This window comes from Phalangium opilio, unplaced genomic scaffold (genome assembly GCF_054372755.1).
Source record: "Phalangium opilio isolate 3A_F unplaced genomic scaffold, DU_Popi_V2 ptg000070l_1, whole genome shotgun sequence".
In the NCBI taxonomy this organism is placed as follows: Eukaryota; Metazoa; Arthropoda; class Arachnida; order Opiliones; family Phalangiidae; genus Phalangium; species Phalangium opilio.
In genome coordinates, this window is record NW_028324182.1 from 13,573,215 (window position 1) to 13,591,202 (window position 17,988).

At 36.4% G+C, this 17,988-nt stretch overlaps 4 protein-coding genes and 1 long non-coding RNA gene across 5 annotated transcripts; all 5 read left to right on the plus strand.

The window, feature by feature from the left end:
- The first annotated feature begins 341 nt into the window (after nt 1-341).
- LOC149661792 (gamma-aminobutyric acid receptor subunit beta-3-like) lies at nt 342-2,095 on the plus strand. Its single transcript, XM_089843310.1, has 3 exons — nt 342-433; nt 496-656; nt 743-2,095. Exons 1-3 carry the CDS (start codon nt 367-369, stop codon nt 1,052-1,054), a joined length of 540 nt encoding a protein of 179 aa, XP_089699436.1. The 5' UTR covers nt 342-366; the 3' UTR covers nt 1,055-2,095.
- A 27-nt stretch (nt 2,096-2,122) lies between these two features.
- LOC149661793 (uncharacterized) lies at nt 2,123-2,923 on the plus strand. Its single transcript, XR_016368996.1, has 3 exons — nt 2,123-2,293; nt 2,375-2,460; nt 2,541-2,923. It is a non-coding gene; the product is annotated as an uncharacterized LOC149661793 (long non-coding RNA).
- Nucleotides 2,924-3,007: 84 nt separating this feature from the next.
- On the plus strand, nt 3,008-4,772 carry LOC149661794 (gamma-aminobutyric acid receptor subunit beta-3-like). The gene is made up of 5 exons (XM_089843309.1): nt 3,008-3,543; nt 3,609-3,691; nt 3,751-3,930; nt 3,994-4,334; nt 4,390-4,772. The coding sequence occupies exons 1-5, from the start codon at nt 3,365-3,367 to the stop codon at nt 4,702-4,704; spliced, it is 1,098 nt and encodes a 365-aa protein (XP_089699435.1). The 5' UTR covers nt 3,008-3,364; the 3' UTR covers nt 4,705-4,772.
- Nucleotides 4,773-5,871: 1,099 nt separating this feature from the next.
- Nucleotides 5,872-7,681, plus strand: LOC149661795 (gamma-aminobutyric acid receptor subunit rho-1-like). Its single transcript, XM_089843807.1, has 9 exons — nt 5,872-5,966; nt 6,033-6,112; nt 6,173-6,240; nt 6,299-6,534; nt 6,595-6,677; nt 6,756-6,917; nt 6,979-7,054; nt 7,486-7,517; nt 7,578-7,681. Exons 1-9 carry the CDS (start codon nt 5,902-5,904, stop codon nt 7,679-7,681), a joined length of 906 nt encoding a protein of 301 aa, XP_089699933.1. The 5' UTR covers nt 5,872-5,901.
- Nucleotides 7,682-13,702: 6,021 nt separating this feature from the next.
- Nucleotides 13,703-17,034, plus strand: LOC149661796 (glycine receptor subunit alpha-2-like). The gene is made up of 10 exons (XM_089843808.1): nt 13,703-13,947; nt 14,279-14,355; nt 15,215-15,285; nt 15,422-15,574; nt 15,639-15,718; nt 15,793-15,875; nt 15,945-16,112; nt 16,182-16,352; nt 16,410-16,570; nt 16,631-17,034. The coding sequence occupies exons 1-10, from the start codon at nt 13,907-13,909 to the stop codon at nt 16,904-16,906; spliced, it is 1,281 nt and encodes a 426-aa protein (XP_089699934.1). The 5' UTR covers nt 13,703-13,906; the 3' UTR covers nt 16,907-17,034.
- Nucleotides 17,035-17,988: the final 954 nt, after the last annotated feature.

A 17,988-nucleotide genomic window follows, 5' to 3' on the forward strand; every position in this document is an offset into this window, starting at 1 on the left:
GAAGCAACCCGTTGCGGGAACTGATACGATTAAACTTAAGAGTACCAATTCATATTTCTTCAGAATCTTGAAAAAAAAAAAAATAATTTTCCTAACTTTTTTCGATTCCGAATTTTCATATAGCGATTGAGTTGAAGTTTTTGATCTGCTCTTTTACCTTTCAACGACGTATCACAGCGGCTCTAGTCGTGAGTTTAGTATAATTAGGTTTCAGTCTTTTGTTGGAATTAAACTAAGATAATTTGATCCTAATTACAGAACACATACATGTAGGTTTGTTTTCAAATCGAATTTATAGATATCTACGACACTTAGTATAAGGTTGATGAGTTTTTCAGTCCGTCTTTTCTCGTGGTCTGTCTTTCAATGGTCAGTTTCTGGATAGACGTTAAAGCGGTACCTGGCAGAGTTACCTTAGGCGTCACTGCCCTTTGTAAGCGCATCTGAAGAAATTGGTAGATTTTTACCTTGTTTTTCATCTTTACGCCTTTTCAGTGACACTATCTACCATGATAGTCCACGCTAGGTCATCTTTACCACCTGTCAATTACATGACGGCCATCGATATCTGGTTGTTCGGTTGTCTTCTACTCGTCTTCTTGTCCTTGATAGAGTTTACAATGGCCCAAGCTTTTTCTCGATCGCCAATCGCTACAGTAAGCCGCGTACGGCTTTATATTTATCGATTAAGATTGCAACATCTTGGTTTTCAATTCAATTCAATTCAATTTAATTTTCTTAGAGCCATTTATCGACCAGACGCATTCGTGCCTGGCCTATTTTCAACACCAGTGATTCGCAAATACGACACGCAACTCCCGTGGTGGGCGGAGTTGATGTGGTCGTTAAGAAAAGGTCTTCACCTTCAATCGGTTCCGAAGACACCTTGCCTACAAATGTTAAGAAATCACAACCTCGTTTTGAGGTTAATAAAGAAAAATATGTCAAAGATAATGTCTTGGATAGATGGTCGAGAATATTGTTTCCATCTATAATGATGTTTTTTATATCACTGTACTGGTACTGCTTTTTGAAAAGCGCCCTTTATGAGTAATTGTTGTGTCCGCTAACTTGAGTATACCTTAACTTTTTTGTACAAGACAAATCGAATTTTAATGACTTAGTGTAATTAATACCTTCTTTAGAAATGTTATATAATACCATAGACCCGATTCTATCTCTTTTTCCACAAGTGTCAATTTGGTAAACACTCTAACGGTTATTATCGTAAATGCACTTACAAAATCGATAGCATTATTTCAAGTCCCGAGTTAAATTTGACTGTAAATTGGCTAGAGAGAGAGAGAGAGGGAACAAAAACAAGTGTTGTCCATATGTGTACCTTAGTATTATTAACAAAACATGACCGTAAAGGGTAATTAAGATATTAATAGCAGTAGTTTAAATTATCGACCCTACTTGAAGCTCTAGAAAATTTCTTAACTAATCAATAACAATATGAAAGTTTACCAAACTTTCTGTCTGAAGTATGAAACGCACTTTTTGGATCTCAATGAAGCTTTCTTAACCTTTCTTATAAGGGTTTTGAGATAACCCGTAACACTTTTGGTTTGATACTCATTCTGGACAATCGCTTATTAATGAACTAAATAAATTATGTTTTACGGTATTGTACCTTTTTCGGAATGTAACAGCAAATATGATTTTTTTTAAAGCTTAGTGCTCTAATTAGTAAAATAATAAATTTGTAACTGATGCATAAAAACCATTGCTAAGTTTTCGCACGTAGTTATTGCATACTTTTAAGTAGTTTATGCGATAGTTAAATACATCTACGTGCATGCACAAACACTGTAGAACTGGAAGCGGAATCGACCGTCTATGGCAAGCGCGTTTATGTTAAACGGTGAAATGTAATGTATTCGCGGGACTTTTCACTTTTAGTTTCGATCGGAATGGGTTCTGAGGTTGTACTGGGAAAAATATTCTCCTCAAAATCTCATTTTGCCGAAGTGTTCGTAGCTTCATAACAAAACAAAATTTGTTTGGATATATTTGTGTCCATTATCCTATCGACTTTCTTTAGCCTTCCCCAAGCTTTAAATAGACGGTAATTTAAAGAAATACAAGCGTGTCCGAGACGTAAATACTTTAAAATTGAGATTAGGTTTAATCCGTCCACTTCTTGTTTTTTTTATCGACTTGTGACATTAGACGGTCGCTATTCCCCTGTCGCGATGGACGTGTTTCGCCGTCACGGAGGACTGAACCATTACAATTGTCGCGTTCTTTTTACTTTGACTATAATACAAATGTTTGCGCTCATTCAATGGTGAGATTGATTTTAATTAATAATTTAATTTAATTTATGTTTATAACTATTGTATTTTACTCTTATAACCTTTTCAATTAGCGAAAGCGAGACTGATTTTATAGATTGGACCAAAGTAAAACCCAAAGTATGTGCTAAAGACGAGTCCTATGAAATGGTGACCAAAGGTTGTTAATAAATTAAAAACGGCACTTTTTAAGTGATAAATATTTACTAGTTTAATCACGATATATTTATCTTTTTGTAGATAAAGTTATCGACATTTTTTATAAATTGATTATAACCGATTTGTTCGATGTCAGTGAAGAAAGAATGGTTTGAATGTTTTAATGATTTTTAGCACGGAATAGGAAAAAGTGAATGAAGTCGTATTTTTAAATAAGTGATGAACTTCTTATTGTTTTTAACTGCCGCGCTCAAAGTACAAGTTCGTTCATTGGCATAAATTAAAGTTTGGACATGATTAAGCCACTATAAGGATCAGTAAAAGTCAAAATCGATTTTAGATAACCAAAAACCAATGTTATAGTTTACCAAAGTAAAGTCAAAACATTATTGTTTAACTATACAGTATAGGTAGACGCTTGCTTAAAAAAAACAAGGAGGCACATAGCATAATTTTTAGTACATGATATCCCATAGTGACCTAGATATTTTTTTCTGGAAATTATAGTGTCACCGTATAGATATAGATATAGCAACAGCAACAGGTAGATCAATATATTTCTATATATATACATTCGTTACGTAAAAGAGTTTTGAACTTGCCAGATCGATGTCCGTTAATAGTGTCTAATGTTCGATAAGTTAAATCTATTTACAAATCTTAGGGGTGGAGTGATTGAATGTATATTATTTTGTAAAGTTTGAGGGTCAATAATAGAAAATGAATCGATTTCCTTTGAGATTAAATAATAGATGGAGCTCTTATCAAAAGTCTCGTTTTCGATCGGTCCTTAAGTATTGCACTTTAGCACGCGAGTTAATAACGAATGTTTAAAAGTTTGGCGCGAAACTGTATAGGAATTCGGACTTCAAACTTTCGTGTTCGATATATGGCGAGATCCATTGATGAACCTGACGGATAAAGTTCGGAAACTTCAGCAAACTATTCCATCCGCTGTGGATGAGTGTCTTTGGAAACCCGACTTAATTTTTCCTAATTGCAAAAAGATGGAATTGTATTCCGTTACAGTGAAAAACTCAATTTTGAAGCTTATTCTCCAAGGCTACATCCTACGTTATAGCAGGTGAGATGAGACTATTTTTCAATAACAATTTCCATACCTGATTTCTGAATTTCATATATCAACAGATTCAACTTGGTAGTAAGTTGTCCTATGGAGTTTAAGGACTATCCAATGGACACTCAGACATGCACTTTGCAGATCACCATGTGTAAGTTGACAAATGATAAATAAAAAGGCAACTCCTGATTGAATATTTTGTTTTTATAGTCTCTCACTTTGCGGATAAAGTTCGACTCCATTGGCTGGAGGATATGGATAAATTTGTGGACATGGGCTGGTTGAAGACCGTCTTTGGAAAATCCATCTCGTGGTTGCCAGGCGTTAAACCCTTGCAGTTTTCAATGAAAGATCCTGAAGGTCGAAAGAAAAGTTTTCAAATAGCCAAGAGTATGTGATAATCTCAAGACATATTTTCCAAAGATATTCATAGTAATTTTCTTTTGTATTTAGGTTTAAATGGTACAATGTTGATCGTGGAGTTCGAATTTAATCGTCATCTAACTGCTAGTCTTATAAATACGTACATTCCCAGTTTTTTGGTCGTTAGTCTATCAATGGTTAGTTTCTGGTTGGACGTTACGGCCGTCCCTGGTCGAGTAACTTTAGGGGTCACTGCAATGTTGACGCTGGCCACGGAAATCGTCCACGCTCGCAGTTGTTTGCCACCAGTTGATTACATGACCGCCATGGATATCTGGTTGTTTGGATGCTTGGTCATGGTTTTCTTGTCCCTAATTGAGTTCACAATCGCTCATTCCATTCACCGAAAGCCTCGAACAGTCAAAAATAAGGTGCATTCAATGTTAAGCTAAATTTAATTACAGACCTAATTAAGGTCGTTTCCAGGCCACAATCGGCATTCTTAACAAGGTACCAATGTTGAACGCTTGGTCACTTGGGTCAAGAAATCAAAGGATCCCATCTTCATCGAGAAAGCCGGAAGAAACTCAAGATGAAAAAGATAAGAAACAACGCAAGAAAGAAAGTGAATCGCAATCCCGAACGGAAACTGAGAAAATCAACAATCAGGGTGATACCTACATACCCTCTTATGAGAAAGATAACGTCTTAGACCGTCTTTCGAGGGTAGTTTTTCCTTGCAGCATGATGTTTTTCTCGACTACTTATTGGTTGTATTACGTTGCGAAAAAGAATTTGTAATTGAGATAATTGTTTCAACGTAAAGAAAGGATCTGATTAAATTGGAAATAGTTTATTTAAAAGAAAACCTTCGAATTATTCATTTTCTTTTTCTCTCGTTTTACAAGAGCGATACTAATGAACTTAATTTTTTTACTGAACATATTACATAGCTGCACTTACATAAAGATGTTGACTGGTGAAAATCTTTATAATATGTATTAGCTGTCATCAGCGGTTACAAAGATCCCAGTTTAAATATTGGATCGATTTGTTATTTTCCAAGTTTCGCGTGTTAAAGCAAAACTTTTCTATGGGGGTTTTGTTACGTGCAGTAAATATTTTATAAGGCTTACGGTTTAACTAGAACTTTCAGTGAATTATTCCACATTGCCACCTCAATTTCGAAATAAAAATTTGTTTTCATTTAAATAGCTGTAAAGTCCTGAGCAGGTAGGGTATATCGCTTTAGTCTTGGCTCGGTCAAACGTAAGAGTTTGTCAATGCTTATTACATAGATACATGGAAAGATCTAGAACTTTTTGCGGTGCACATTTCGTTTTAATTAACTTTGTTGTGAAACTTGAATAATACGACTTATATTATTGGTACTGCGCGTGATCAGGTAGTGTGTATAATTTGGTTAGATTAAGCCAGAATTACTTTAATGTCACGCGAGTTGGGTTAATGAAATAACCTCGTATCTTGGTATATTTTATTGTTAGCATTGGACTGTTCCTTGGAATATGGATTTTTTGCACATAAATGGCACAATATGAGCATGTTATGTACCTAGAAAGTAATGCGAGCTGACCAAACTTAAAATATAGCAGTATACGTATAAAAACACTTAAAGCTAAAAGCACTTCAGATACGATTAAAGAGTCTAGAAAGCTTTTTAAGGGTCAGACGCTAAATGCGCAAGCGAACGTACGTTTCAAACGCATTAAATTCTGTTTATTTATTGCTTAAATTTAAAGTCAGTGTAGTTGCAAACTCGGTCAATAACGTGTTTAGTTTTTAGAGGATTGTTTGACATGCCCAACTTCTGCATTTCCAGTAAAGCCTAACTTTCATGTCTAATTATACCGCGCTTTAATTGCGAGTAAGCAAGAGAAAACACGCGTTGCAGCCTTGAATAATTAACGAAATACAGATTAATCGTGAATTGTAACTAGCTCGTTGTGTTTCAGTTCTCAGAACCGCAAGTACTGTACAATGGATTTGTTAAATATTCATATTGTAACGGGATTGATTTTTCTTAATGCCTTTTCTTTAACAAGGTTTGAGCTTTCTATTTAATTAAAACTTTCGTTAATTAAGTCTTTAAATTTTAAATATAAATGTAGTTTTGAAACGATCGACTGGTTATCCAGTAAGCCTGGAGATTGCATCTACGATGATAACTTTACTTTCCCATATGATAGTGGTTTGTATAATGCAGTGCTTTTGAAATAGTTATACCAATTATAAATTAATATTATTAAAGATAATCCATTGGAGATTTATTACAAACTCTTAATAACCGATATCTATGATCTGAACGAAGAAAAAATGGTATTCTTGAAATTTTTTGGGCTTAAGAACGAGTTTTTATTAATCTTACGTTTGATAGGAATTTGGCATGCAGATATACGTTTTTGAATTTTGGAAATATAATTGGCCCGAATTGGATATGAATGTAGTGTCCAAGAATACTGGACCACAATCCATTCCGGAGAGAATAAGGCTTTGTCTTTGGTCACCGGACCTTATCTTCCCTAACTGTAAACAATACGACTTGTATTCCATCAGCGTACCAAATACTGACATGAAAATCCTACCCAACGGGTATATTAATCGTTTTAGCAGGTTAGGATACGTAATTTTAATTCGAGCGAATTAGATTTTATTTTTTAAATTATCCCATAGATTCCACTTAGTCGTGAGTTGTCCGATGGACTTTAAAAATTTTCCTATGGATACTCAAACATGCGGGCTGAACATAACCATGTGTAAAAAAATGCGAAAATTTAAAGTTTTTGGGCAATTCTCGCTTAAAACTTATTGGAGTATTTTAAATACTTCAACAGTTGCTACCATTGCGGAAGCTAAAATGATGTGGATTGATGAAACTAAGGATTCGCTCCTACTCAAATTGAAACCCAATATTGAATTGGTTCAAGGAGTTAAACCCTTGCAATTTTCCATGAGGGAACCAGTGGGAGAGATACATTCTCGACTTCTGCCTACAGGTTAATATTCCCACTTGATTAACGTATGCCAGATATTAATACTTAAAGTCATTAACTTTAGGCACAACGATGCGGTACTTGGTATGCCAATTTACCTTTGAACGTCATTTGATTGCCAGTATTCTTAACACCTATATGTAATAACATTAATAACAGTAGAATCCAAGCTTCGAAAGTGCTTAATCCCCATTAGAAACTTGCGTTTTTCCCATTTAAACAAGCTGGTTTCTACTATAGAATTGAAATAGAGATCTGCTTATATTAATTTATTTATAGACCATCATTCTTGGTTGTTTGCTTATCGTTTGTGAGCTTTTGGTTAGACGCAAACGCAATTCCAGGGAGGGTTACGCTAGGAGTTACGGCTCTGTGTGAGTTAATTCTTCATTTTTTTCTATCCTGTTTAAAAATATCTGAACTTTAATTACACATAATCTCGTAACAATTACAGTAACCTTAACTACTCAGATAATTCACTCTCGCAATGTGTTACCACAAGTAGATTACATAACGGCCATAGATTTCTGGTTATTTGGTTGCTTGGTACTGGTATTTTTTTCTCTTATAGAATTCACAGTTACTCAAAGCATTGCCAGAAATGTAAGAACATTTTTATCAACTCTCTTGATACGTTTATTTTCATAAACGCAATTTGAATAGCAATCGAACCATTCGACTGTTACTCAAAAGAAAGAAAGATCAATTCCAGCCTGGAACAAGAGTCTACCAATCCGGAACACGATTACAAAGATCAAATCGAATAAATCTATACCGATAACTAAATCTAAAATACGTGTATTGAAATCGGATGGGGATAATCTATTGGATCAAGTATCGAGAATAGTTTTTCCGCTTGTATTGATCGCGTTTACAATATTGTACTGGGTCGTATACTTTCAGAGTGCTTTGAAAGTGTACTAGCGAAAAAAGTTTGTTTTTATTGTAAGTTTTCTGTATTTATTTTTATCAAATAGAAAGATATAAATCTGTGAGTGTTTTATGAATTTTATGTTTATGTAGTTACTCCCTAACAATAGAAAATGTTTACGAAAAGAAAACACGGTTTATATAAATAAGAGAAGAATATATATATATATATAGTCTAGTTTCGACAAGAGTTTATGTCTGAAAAAAATCTCTGCTTTGTATAATGGTACTTGTTCGTTTTTCTTCGTTTAAGAATATTTAATAAACCCCGTTTATTATAATTACAATATGAGTTGCATACATTTTTGGCACAAAAATATAAACGTTTATAGAAATTAATTATCTGAAAAACAACCGGCAATTAGTCGAAAAACTACGGAGGTAAAGTGCATGCTTGCATTAAAAAAATCGAGCGGTAATAAAGACTCGTAGCCCCACTGAAAGTGGAAAACTTTTAAATGTTAAGAATATAAGTTCCAAATGAAAATTTTCCGTGCCGTAACCCAATACAGATAAATTTCTCGCGTGTTCCAAGTTCATTAAGTTAATTTAAAGAAGTGTTTTAGGCATATAATAATAATATTATTTATTCAGTCCGACAGGAGCGTAGTCCCAGAATAACACGTTAATTAGAAATATAGTATGATACTATAATTACTGGCAAATAAATGAATAAATAAAATTAATTAAAACCATGTTGTCTTTTGATCTATATTAATTCCCCCGTTAAACCTATCATACCTCAACCCCTTCTTTCTAAATAGGTTTCCAACACTTCTAGTTAGTAATACCGCGGCGTCACTACCCGACTGTATTGGGAAACGTTTATGGCCGCGTTATATTTACATAGGGGTAAAGGTGGGAAATAAGACGCGAGATAAGGGTTAAAACTTTCTCGCTAGGTCTTGTACTTAAATAAGATTTTCCTATAAACGGAAAACGACTTTACTTTGTCTACGTGATATTTCATATATACCGTGTTATTAGTTATTGTAGGATAGGTCGAATAATAATAATACGTTTCTTAACCATATAAAGAGTTGTTTTAATACACAAAGAGGACTAGTCGAGTGACTAACCAAAAAAGGTTTTACATGTAGTAATTTGTAGAGATGGCGCTACTGGCGCTACATAGTAGTTAGGAACTTAAAACCCGCGAAGTTTTGACACGATGCATATCAATGCCTAACACCCCTCCTGGATCAACGATCCCCATGCATTGTAAATGTTCGTTTGCTCTTGGGCTAGGCAAAATCTTTGTCATCTGGTCCGCTAGATTTCTTTCTGTTGGCACATACTTCAATTTGATATCTTGGTTTTCTACGAGATCGCGAATGTAGAATAGCTTCAAATCGATATGTTTAGATCTATCCGAGGTCGTTGGATTTTCCGCTAGTTTCATGGTGCCTTGGTTATCAAGATTTACCTCCATAACATTTTGCAGTAAATCGTTTTGTCCTAGTTCATTTAACAGATTTCTTATCCATATGCATTCCTTGGCACATTCGCTTAACGCAACGAATTCTGCTTCGACGGTGCTCAAGGCAGTGCATTTTTGCTTGCGACTGGCCCAGCTTACTACCACTCCGCCTAGGATAAACGTATAACCAGAAAACGATCGTCTGTCCACAACGTCCGAACCCCAGTCAGCATCCGTATAAATGTTCATCGGCTTGTTTGTCTTTCGAAATACTAAAGCGTAATCTTTCGTTCCAGCTAAGTACCTTAGTACATGCTTCACGCCTGTCCAGTGCTCTTCTGTGGGTTCTTTACTAAATTGACTCATGTATGTCGCGGCAAACGCTAGATCTGGCCTCGTATGCGTCGCCAGATAAAGTAAACTTCCAACTGCTCGTCGGTAAATAGTGGCTTTTTCTTCATTTAGTTCTTCTCCTTTTTCACAAACTCTGTATTTTGTCCCTAAGCTTAATGGATTTGACATGCTCTTTGCGTTCTCCAGTCCCATTTCCTTTAGGAGTTCCTCCGTATACAGTGCTTGATCCATTACAATAACATCTTCAGTTCTTCTTATTCTCATCGAGAGAATATGTTTTGCTTCTCCAAGATCTTTAACGTCCAACTGCTTGTTTAAGGAATTGTAAAGCCATTCAAGTTCTTCATCGTTGCCATATCCAACAACGTCGTCCACGTAGGTAGTGACGATAATATCGCGTTTAGGAATGTAGTAAACACACGGATCCGCCTGAGCTCTGTTGAATCCCATATTTTTCAAAACTTTGTCGAGATGTCTATTCCACTGTCGTCCCGACTGATGCAGCCCATAGATGCTTTTCTGCAGCTTCCAGACATAATGGCTTGACTCCATTTCCGCATCTGTAGGTAAGTTCGGGAAAGAGTGCCGAAGTTCTTCAGTTAAATGTTTGAAGTGATCCGGAATCTCCATAAATATCTCTTCATCGAGATCAGCAAAGAGATACGCCGCAGTTATATCAAAATGTCTAATTTTCCAGTTTCGCTCAGCGGTGATTCCAAATAAAATTCTTGTAGTTTTCGCTTGAACCACTGGTGCATACGTTTTGTCATAATCTAAGCCAGGTTTTTGTGTATTTCCAAGAGCGACTAATCTCGCTCGGTATCGAGCTAATAGTCCGTCTTCATTATATTTTGTTTTGAAAATCCATTTTGACTTGACTGGTTTTCGATCTTTTGGTCTAGGGACAAATTCAAATGTGCTATTTTTCATTAGATTTCCCGCTTCTTCGAGCATAGCCAATTTCCACTCTTTGCCGTCCTTTGAATTTAGGGCTTCCCAACTTGTTGTAGGATCGATTCGTTTTTCAACTTTGACAGTGTGATTACTGGTATGTTCTTCATCCATGACATAATCTTGAGTCCACTTTGGCGGTATTACCTGTCTTCCCGATCGTGTTCGCGTCTCGCGTTGTAAGTGTCTCTGTTCGTCGTTATCAATTTGGTCTTGATTTGGTGCTTCTGCTTCGGCCCTTGCTCGTGGCTGTCCTTGATTTTCTACATCGGCTCTTGCTGGTAGCCTTTCTTGATCCGGTACTTCATCTTCAAACGGGATTGTTACTTCTAAATCAGACCACAAACTGTTTTCGGGGTTTTGTTCAGTACGTTTGGCTTCAGCACGTTCTATTTTCATTGGGAATATAGTTTCTTCAAATTGAACGTCTCTACTGATGAACACTTCATCAGTATTAGAGTTCCATAGCTTGTACGCTTTTGCGTGTGTATCATATCCAATCATAATGCAAGCGATTCCCTTAGGTGACAGTTTGGAAGCTCTTTTGTTATTTACTGCCCATGCTCGGCATCCGAATATTCTGAGGTGGCTAATGTTTATAGCCTTTCCTTTCCACAATTCCAAAGGCGTTTTCCCTTTGTTTGCCTCGGTCGGGCATCGATTGCGAATGTAGGCAGCAACTGTCACTGCATCAGCCCAAAAATGTGTTGGCAAACCCGACTGCAAAAGAAGACATCTTGCTGAATCCAGTAGGGTTTGATTTGCCCGTTCGGCAATTCCGTTTTGTTGAGGGGTTCCAGGAATTGTTAATTGTCTATCTATTCCCAGTCTTGATAATTCCGCTTTGAACGAGTTACTCATGTACTCGCCCCCGTTATCACTCCGTAACATGACAATTCTTTTGTCCTGGTAATTCTCTACTTTTCTTCGAAATATATCGAATTTCTCTTCCACTTCGTTTTTGCGTTTCATCATATACACTTCAGTATACCTTGAATAATCATCAATAAATGTCACAAAGTATTTATTCCCTCCTTTTGACACGGGGCTAATTGGGCCAACAACATCTGTGTGAATCAGTCTCAGAGGATAGTCTTCCCTTGAAATACTCTTTTTGGGAAACGGTTTGCTTCTCAACTTTCCTTCTAAGCAAACGTCGCATTTCTTATCATTTCTAGTTGATTCTTGTACTTCTATGCTAATTGTATCTGCTCTGGCCAACTGTTCTACTGCAGCGAAATGTAAATGTCCGAGTCTTTGATGCCATAATCCTTTACTATTTGATATCGCTTTGTTTACTGATTTGTCTATTTCTCGCTCTGTATTCGGTACTTCTTGCAAATAATACAGTTTTCCTTTCCTTTTACCTTCAGCTATGATCTTTCCTTGTTTCTTAATAAGTAGGTTTTCATTCTGCAATGTGATGTCGATTCCCTTTTCAGTTATTTGACTAGCAGACAACAAATTTCCCCTTAATTCGGGTACGTAAAGGGAGTTAGTCAGCTTGAGAGTATATCCTCCACATTCTTCCGACAGCGTAATTTCCACATCTCCTTTACCCATTGAAATAAGTTGTCCTCCACCTGCTACGTAAACAAGAGATTCTTCTTCTTGGAAAGTGATAAACTTGTCCATGCATGACGTCATATGGTCAGTGGCGCCGCTGTCAATGACCCATAACATTTCTTTGCACGCGTTCAATTGCCTTGTCACGGCTAACGCTTCATATCGAGCTTGACATGCTCGTTTCTTACTTGTTTCAGTATTTATGGCGAACGCAGCTTCTTGTTTCTTATAATGCGGCATAGGTTCTTCTTTGTCGCAATTCCGTCCAATATGCCCGAATTCTTGACATTTATTACAGCGCAAGTTAGCATGTACTTTATCTTCCTCTTTCAATTCATACTGTTTATTTCTTCTGTCCAGATTTTGTTTCATTGGTCTATAATTTGACCTACTTCTTCCTCTGTAATATGAACCTCTGTATCCTCTATTCCAACCTTGTGTTGCTAAGGCTTGTGTGTTCTCAAAATCTTTGCCGCTTGATTCTTGATACTTTGTTTTGTTAACTTCAATACGTCGTTCTTCTTCAATCAATTTTGCCTTTAGAGTCTTCATATTTAAGTCCATTTTGTCATTTGGTAAGCTTCTAGCCAGAAATTCGTACTCTTTTGGCAAACCCAAAATCGCAAAGCCCGCTAACATGACTTCTTCAAACTGAAAACCTGCGTTTTTCACCTTGTGATACAGTGAATTTCTTCTCGTAAGATAGTCTCCGATTGACTCGTCACTTTTCTTTTCAGTATTGACAAAATCCTTCAATAAAAGTAATCCATGCCAAGTATCGTAACTAGTGTGAATGCTTGATAGTGTGTCCCACACTTCCTTAGCTGTTCCACATTCCGATATATCATCTAGGCTTTCATCGTTGACAATCAAATATAGTATGGACTTAGCTTTGTGATCACGTGCATTCTGAGCATCTGTTATATCTTCCTCCTCTTCATATCCAGGGTCAATAGCTTCCCAACACCCTTTTGTTTCCAACAAGCCTTGGGCTCGCATATACCAATGTCTATAGTTCTTAGAGTTCAACTTTTCTATTTTATACTCATCTCCCATGTTTGCTTATTGTTGATGTATTCAAAATGGCTCCGAGTGCGAACCTTGTTTCGTTCTACTCTAACCGACTCCGAGTGCGAACCTTGTTTCGTTCTACTCTAGCCTTGGCTCCAGTGAGGTAATATTATTTTCCACGAAATTCCTACGCGCTTCTCTCCTACGGAGTATTTACTTTTAAGTTTTCGATACTGTAGCGTTGCGGAGAGCTGCTGGAACCCATAACCTGTTATTAGTTATTGTAGGATAGGTCGAATAATAATAATACGTTTCTTAACCATATAAAGAGTTGTTTTAATACACAAAGAGGACTAGTCGAGTGACTAACCAAAAAAGGTTTTACATGTAGTAATTTGTAGAGATGGCGCTACTGGCGCTACATAGTAGTTAGGAACTTAAAACCCGCGAAGTTTTGACACGATGCATATCAATGCCTAACATACCGTTCGATAATTTGACCGCACGGGATAAACAGGATAGAGTTTGCTTGAAAAGTGAGAAGGGAGTCGATAACTTCGTTCTTTTCTCGACGGCAGCAAGAAACAACCTCAGGCTCAGAGTGGACAAATATAATTGATTTAATATTGCCGGTTGGAGAGCGTAAAAGAGGCGGAATTTACTCTGAAGGAGTCGCGCGCCAGTTATACCAACAGCTTGCTTTTCATTCGCAACGGCGTTGGAGCCGGCTCCAGTATACTTGTTGCGCTCTAAGAAGATAATGATTCTAGTCTTACTCTTGGTGTCAACTTTCTTCTCCAGGTAACTTCACTTACAGATAATAAAGCACTTAAAATATTCTGAACTATTACTGCCTGTTAGCCAAAAAAAGCAGTTTAGTTATAATCGCTTTAGTCACGTGGCACCATAAAGGGGAGATGAGATTCTAATATATTAAGTTCATTCTAAAGTTAATATCATTGTTTAATGTTTAGCGTCAGGGGGATGTCTTGTATGTATAGGTTACAATGCGTATTAAAGTACTGTTGAAAGGTACCGCGGGTGGAAGTAAATTAACTGTTGTCTAGGACCTAAGCTAACTTTAATCGGATTGCAAAAATTATAGTTAAGTTTCTTTTTTTTTCATCTGTAGATCAAGTTGCGTCGTAGATTGGAGTGAAAGCAAACCAAGACTCTGCGTAAATAATGAAACTTACAAACTTCAAGTTGGTAAGTTCAGTTATTTCTTTTTGTCTTTAAACTCATTCTATTAGCTTGACCAGAATAGAACAGCTTCGTTTTTAAGAAGTTCAAATCTGTAATATGAAAAGAGACGTACACTTTGTCTCTCTGTCCATGGTCAGAAAAACATGGGTCACACGCTACATTAGAACGTTTAGTTTAGCGTCCTTTATCGTGTCACTTCCCAGCCATAATTTATTTATTTTATTGATATGTAAATATTTTCTGATATGTGGTTCTGATAAGTCTGCCATAAATTAGGGGGTATGTTCTTTGGATCGGTTGAATGTAATTCTAAAACCAAATTACTCCTTGGTGTTTATACCAATTGGCCTTGCCAAACGAGGGATCGTTTTAATGAAAGTTACAGAAATAAAAAGCTGATAGGCGGAGATAATATATACATTTTTACAAAATTTTTCTCGCGTGCCATACTCGGTGTTAATTATGCTTTTTTATATGAAATACACCTGCCTCATATTCGTAATGATTTTCTTTAAACAAGATTGTATAGAACGGTTTATGGGCCATATCCCTTGAGAATGTATAGTCCGACTAAAATATACAGTTAAATAAAGTAAGAAACGCTATAGGATAGACAAACACCTCTACATTAGATCCCTACTTCAAGATATGGATCCCAGATGAACCGTATACTTAAGTGCATTTTGTTGCTTTAACGCAAAACGCGCTTCGGTTCCAGTTGAAAACCTTGTAGACCTATAACTCCTGGTGCACTATTGACCCACTAAATATGCTAAGAGAGGGAAATATTGACCGCTTCCACTATTCTAAATGGGCATAGTCTACTGGGTTTTATTGCGTTTTTCTTTCTGTTTATTTTCAGGCGAAAACAAGACTCGAATATATTATAAAGTTATCGTTACCGATCTGTTTGACGTCAGTGAAGAGAGAATGGTGCGTAACAATCACTAATCGAGTAATTAAGCCATGGTATTGAGCGATTATACCCACGTTGTTGGTGGCTGTGACGTCATAAGCTTGGCCTTTATGTTAAAAATATAGTTTCGTTAATAAGTAAATCAATTTTCAGGAGTTTGGGCTTCAAACCTTAATTTTTGAATTATGGGAAGATCGCAGCTGGACTGAATTGAACCGAGACTCAATTGGATTTACTCCCGCCAGTATACCCAAGAATATACAAAGCTGTTTATGGCAACCTGATCTTATTTTTCCAAATTGCAAAGTAAAATTGATTAAAAAAAATCTAGATTTATATAAATAAATCATTGTTTTTAACGCCACCATAGGTAGCCGATATGTATAAAGTGACGGTACCGAATGTATTCTTGAAGGTTCTGCCTGGAGGTTTAATTCTACGTTATAGCAGGTAAAATCGTTACATAATAATTGTAACAGGAATATATAACAAATAATAACAAATTACGCGTGAACATTTTACAGGTACCATATGATTGTTAGCTGTCACATGAGTTTTATATATTATCCAATGGACACTCAAATATGTGCCTTGAACCTGACTTTGTGTAAAGATAAAATGAAATTCTAATTTTATTGAGATTCAATCGTAAACCCATTTTTTTTTATTTCTTAAGTTTCTCATTTCGCTGATGATGTGGATTTAGATTGGATCCCCAAAAAGGAAGACAATTATGTTATGGACCTTCTTTATCCACCAATTGAAATCATTGACGGTGTAAAGCCCTTGCAATTTTCTCTAAAGCGACTTAAGGCCATGAAACATCGGATTGAACTAACGGAAGGTTGTTTTGAATCAAAATTACACGTGTTTATATTTTTTAAATCCAATTTATATTTGTTCATTTAACCAGATACCCACACCAACATCTTGGTTGCCGAATTCTACTTTGTACGTCATATCACGGCTGCGTTGGTTAATACTTACGTCCCATCTTTCTTGGTGGTTTGTCTCACGATGGTATCATTCTGGCTTGACGTGACTGCCGTACCTGGCAGAGTTACCTTAGGGGTTACTGCCTTGCGTAAGTTTATACTTATAAACCAAACGTCATGAAATTCTTACACCATTAATTCTCCAGTGACGCTGACAACGATGATAGTCCACGCTCGTTCATCTCTGCCATCCGTTAACTACATGACCGCCATTGACGTATGGTTATTCGGATGTTTAGTCATGGTTTTCTTATCCCTTATTGAATTTACCATGGCTCAAACCATGTACAGAAGATCCATAAGAAAGGTAGGTGACTTAAGACATTTCATCAAAGGGCTGCTCACTCTAAACTTGAGTTATTTATAGGATACCAACAAAGAGGTGACTGGAAACTTAACCGCGTGGTGTAGTAAGGAAAGTCTCGTAACAACTAGCGGCGTGGTTGAAGATGTTTGCGGTAATAGCGATAAAGAGGGTCCCATCACGTCCATGAGAGCAATGCCACGAAAGAAGACTCTGAGGAAAAAGAATGATAATATTTTAGACAGAGTATCGAGATATTTGTTTCCATTCGTGCTACTGACATTTTCCTCATTTTATTTCGTCTATTACTACAATGTGGCAGTGCGAAAGCAAATATAGTTGAAATCATATCTCTAGTTTTAATATACAATATTAATAATGTATACGACACGCAAAATACTCTACCTACAATGTATAAAGCACAAATAATATTTTGAACTCGATACTTGTGTATTAATTCTGGAAGAGGTTTTTTTATCAACTCTCGCGTGTACATTAAAAGGAAGGCGGTAGTATCTCATATAATTTATTACCAGGTTGGGGTGAGACGGATTACAGACTAGTCCCTATTTAGACGTATAAACTTAATGTAAAGTTATCAATTTATGGTTCTAGTGAGGTATTACTAGGAAAATCAATTGTTAGGGCTCGTTTTCATAGGCGCGAGTTGCGTGAAAATTTCGAGCGAAAGCGGAAACGTTTGAAAAAAATACATTACCGCGCGTATTCAAGCTCGTGAAGCGTGAGCGTTTTCGAATTTTCTAGCTTCTATGAAAACGAGCCTTAACTGTTGTTTCGCTGTCCTTGGTAGGGTGACAACATAGATCGGTAAAGTAGTCTAAAAATAGGACATATATAGATTAAAAGTACTTGAAATACTGCGAGATAATGATTTAACACTGACAGCTGCGTTAGTAAACATTGCGTTACTTAATTTTCACATGGACAACGTTCGGAATATTTAACTTTCGCTTCTAGGCTGAATTTTAGCGGTTTTTCTCACAATAGGGCTTGGGGGTCGAAAAATCGTTAGCGTAGACAAAGGAGAGTAGGCCTACTTTAAGATCGCTTAATTTTAGTTATAGCGGAGCTTATTTATAGAACGAAAGTAAGTACTGCCTATTTCCGTTTTTCTTAGGAGTTTAGTTTAGCAACCGAATTAAGGTTCTTACAACATTAAAACTTCTACACTATTTCGTACAGAAAATTATTGTTTGTTCAAAGACATGGCAGGTTGCGTGTAAGGTGCCTTATGAGCAAACGAAGGTTTTATTTTTTTCCCTTCAGGTAATAAGAATGTGTTTGTAAATTATTGCGTATGAAATGTAAAGGGAATTGTGACAGTAGGTTGTGTCTGAAAAGGTGAGTTATATGGAACCAACCTTGAGCAATAGCAAATTAGCAATGTGGTTAGGACATAG

Excerpts from the sequence above, each read along its gene's own strand:
- LOC149661792 (XM_089843310.1), top strand. The coding sequence starts at position 367 with ATGGTCAGTTTCTGGATAGACGTTAAAGCGGTACCTGGCAGAGTTACC. Across the intron at positions 434-495 it reads CTTAGGCGTCACTGCCCTTT|TGACACTATCTACCATGATA; the intron begins GTAAGCGCATCT and ends ACGCCTTTTCAG. Across the intron at positions 657-742 it reads CTCGATCGCCAATCGCTACA|AGCCATTTATCGACCAGACG; the intron begins GTAAGCCGCGTA and ends TAATTTTCTTAG.
- LOC149661794 (XM_089843309.1), top strand. The coding sequence starts at position 3,365 with ATGAACCTGACGGATAAAGTTCGGAAACTTCAGCAAACTATTCCATCC. Across the intron at positions 3,544-3,608 it reads TACATCCTACGTTATAGCAG|ATTCAACTTGGTAGTAAGTT; the intron begins GTGAGATGAGAC and ends ATATATCAACAG. Across the intron at positions 4,335-4,389 it reads CTCGAACAGTCAAAAATAAG|GCCACAATCGGCATTCTTAA; the intron begins GTGCATTCAATG and ends GGTCGTTTCCAG.
- LOC149661795 (XM_089843807.1), top strand. The coding sequence starts at position 5,902 with ATGGATTTGTTAAATATTCATATTGTAACGGGATTGATTTTTCTTAAT. Across the intron at positions 5,967-6,032 it reads AATGCCTTTTCTTTAACAAG|TTTTGAAACGATCGACTGGT; the intron begins GTTTGAGCTTTC and ends ATATAAATGTAG. Across the intron at positions 6,918-6,978 it reads TTCTCGACTTCTGCCTACAG|GCACAACGATGCGGTACTTG; the intron begins GTTAATATTCCC and ends CATTAACTTTAG.
- LOC149661796 (XM_089843808.1), top strand. The coding sequence starts at position 13,907 with ATGATTCTAGTCTTACTCTTGGTGTCAACTTTCTTCTCCAG. Across the intron at positions 13,948-14,278 it reads GTGTCAACTTTCTTCTCCAG|ATCAAGTTGCGTCGTAGATT; the intron begins GTAACTTCACTT and ends TTTCATCTGTAG. Across the intron at positions 16,353-16,409 it reads CTTAGGGGTTACTGCCTTGC|TGACGCTGACAACGATGATA; the intron begins GTAAGTTTATAC and ends TTAATTCTCCAG.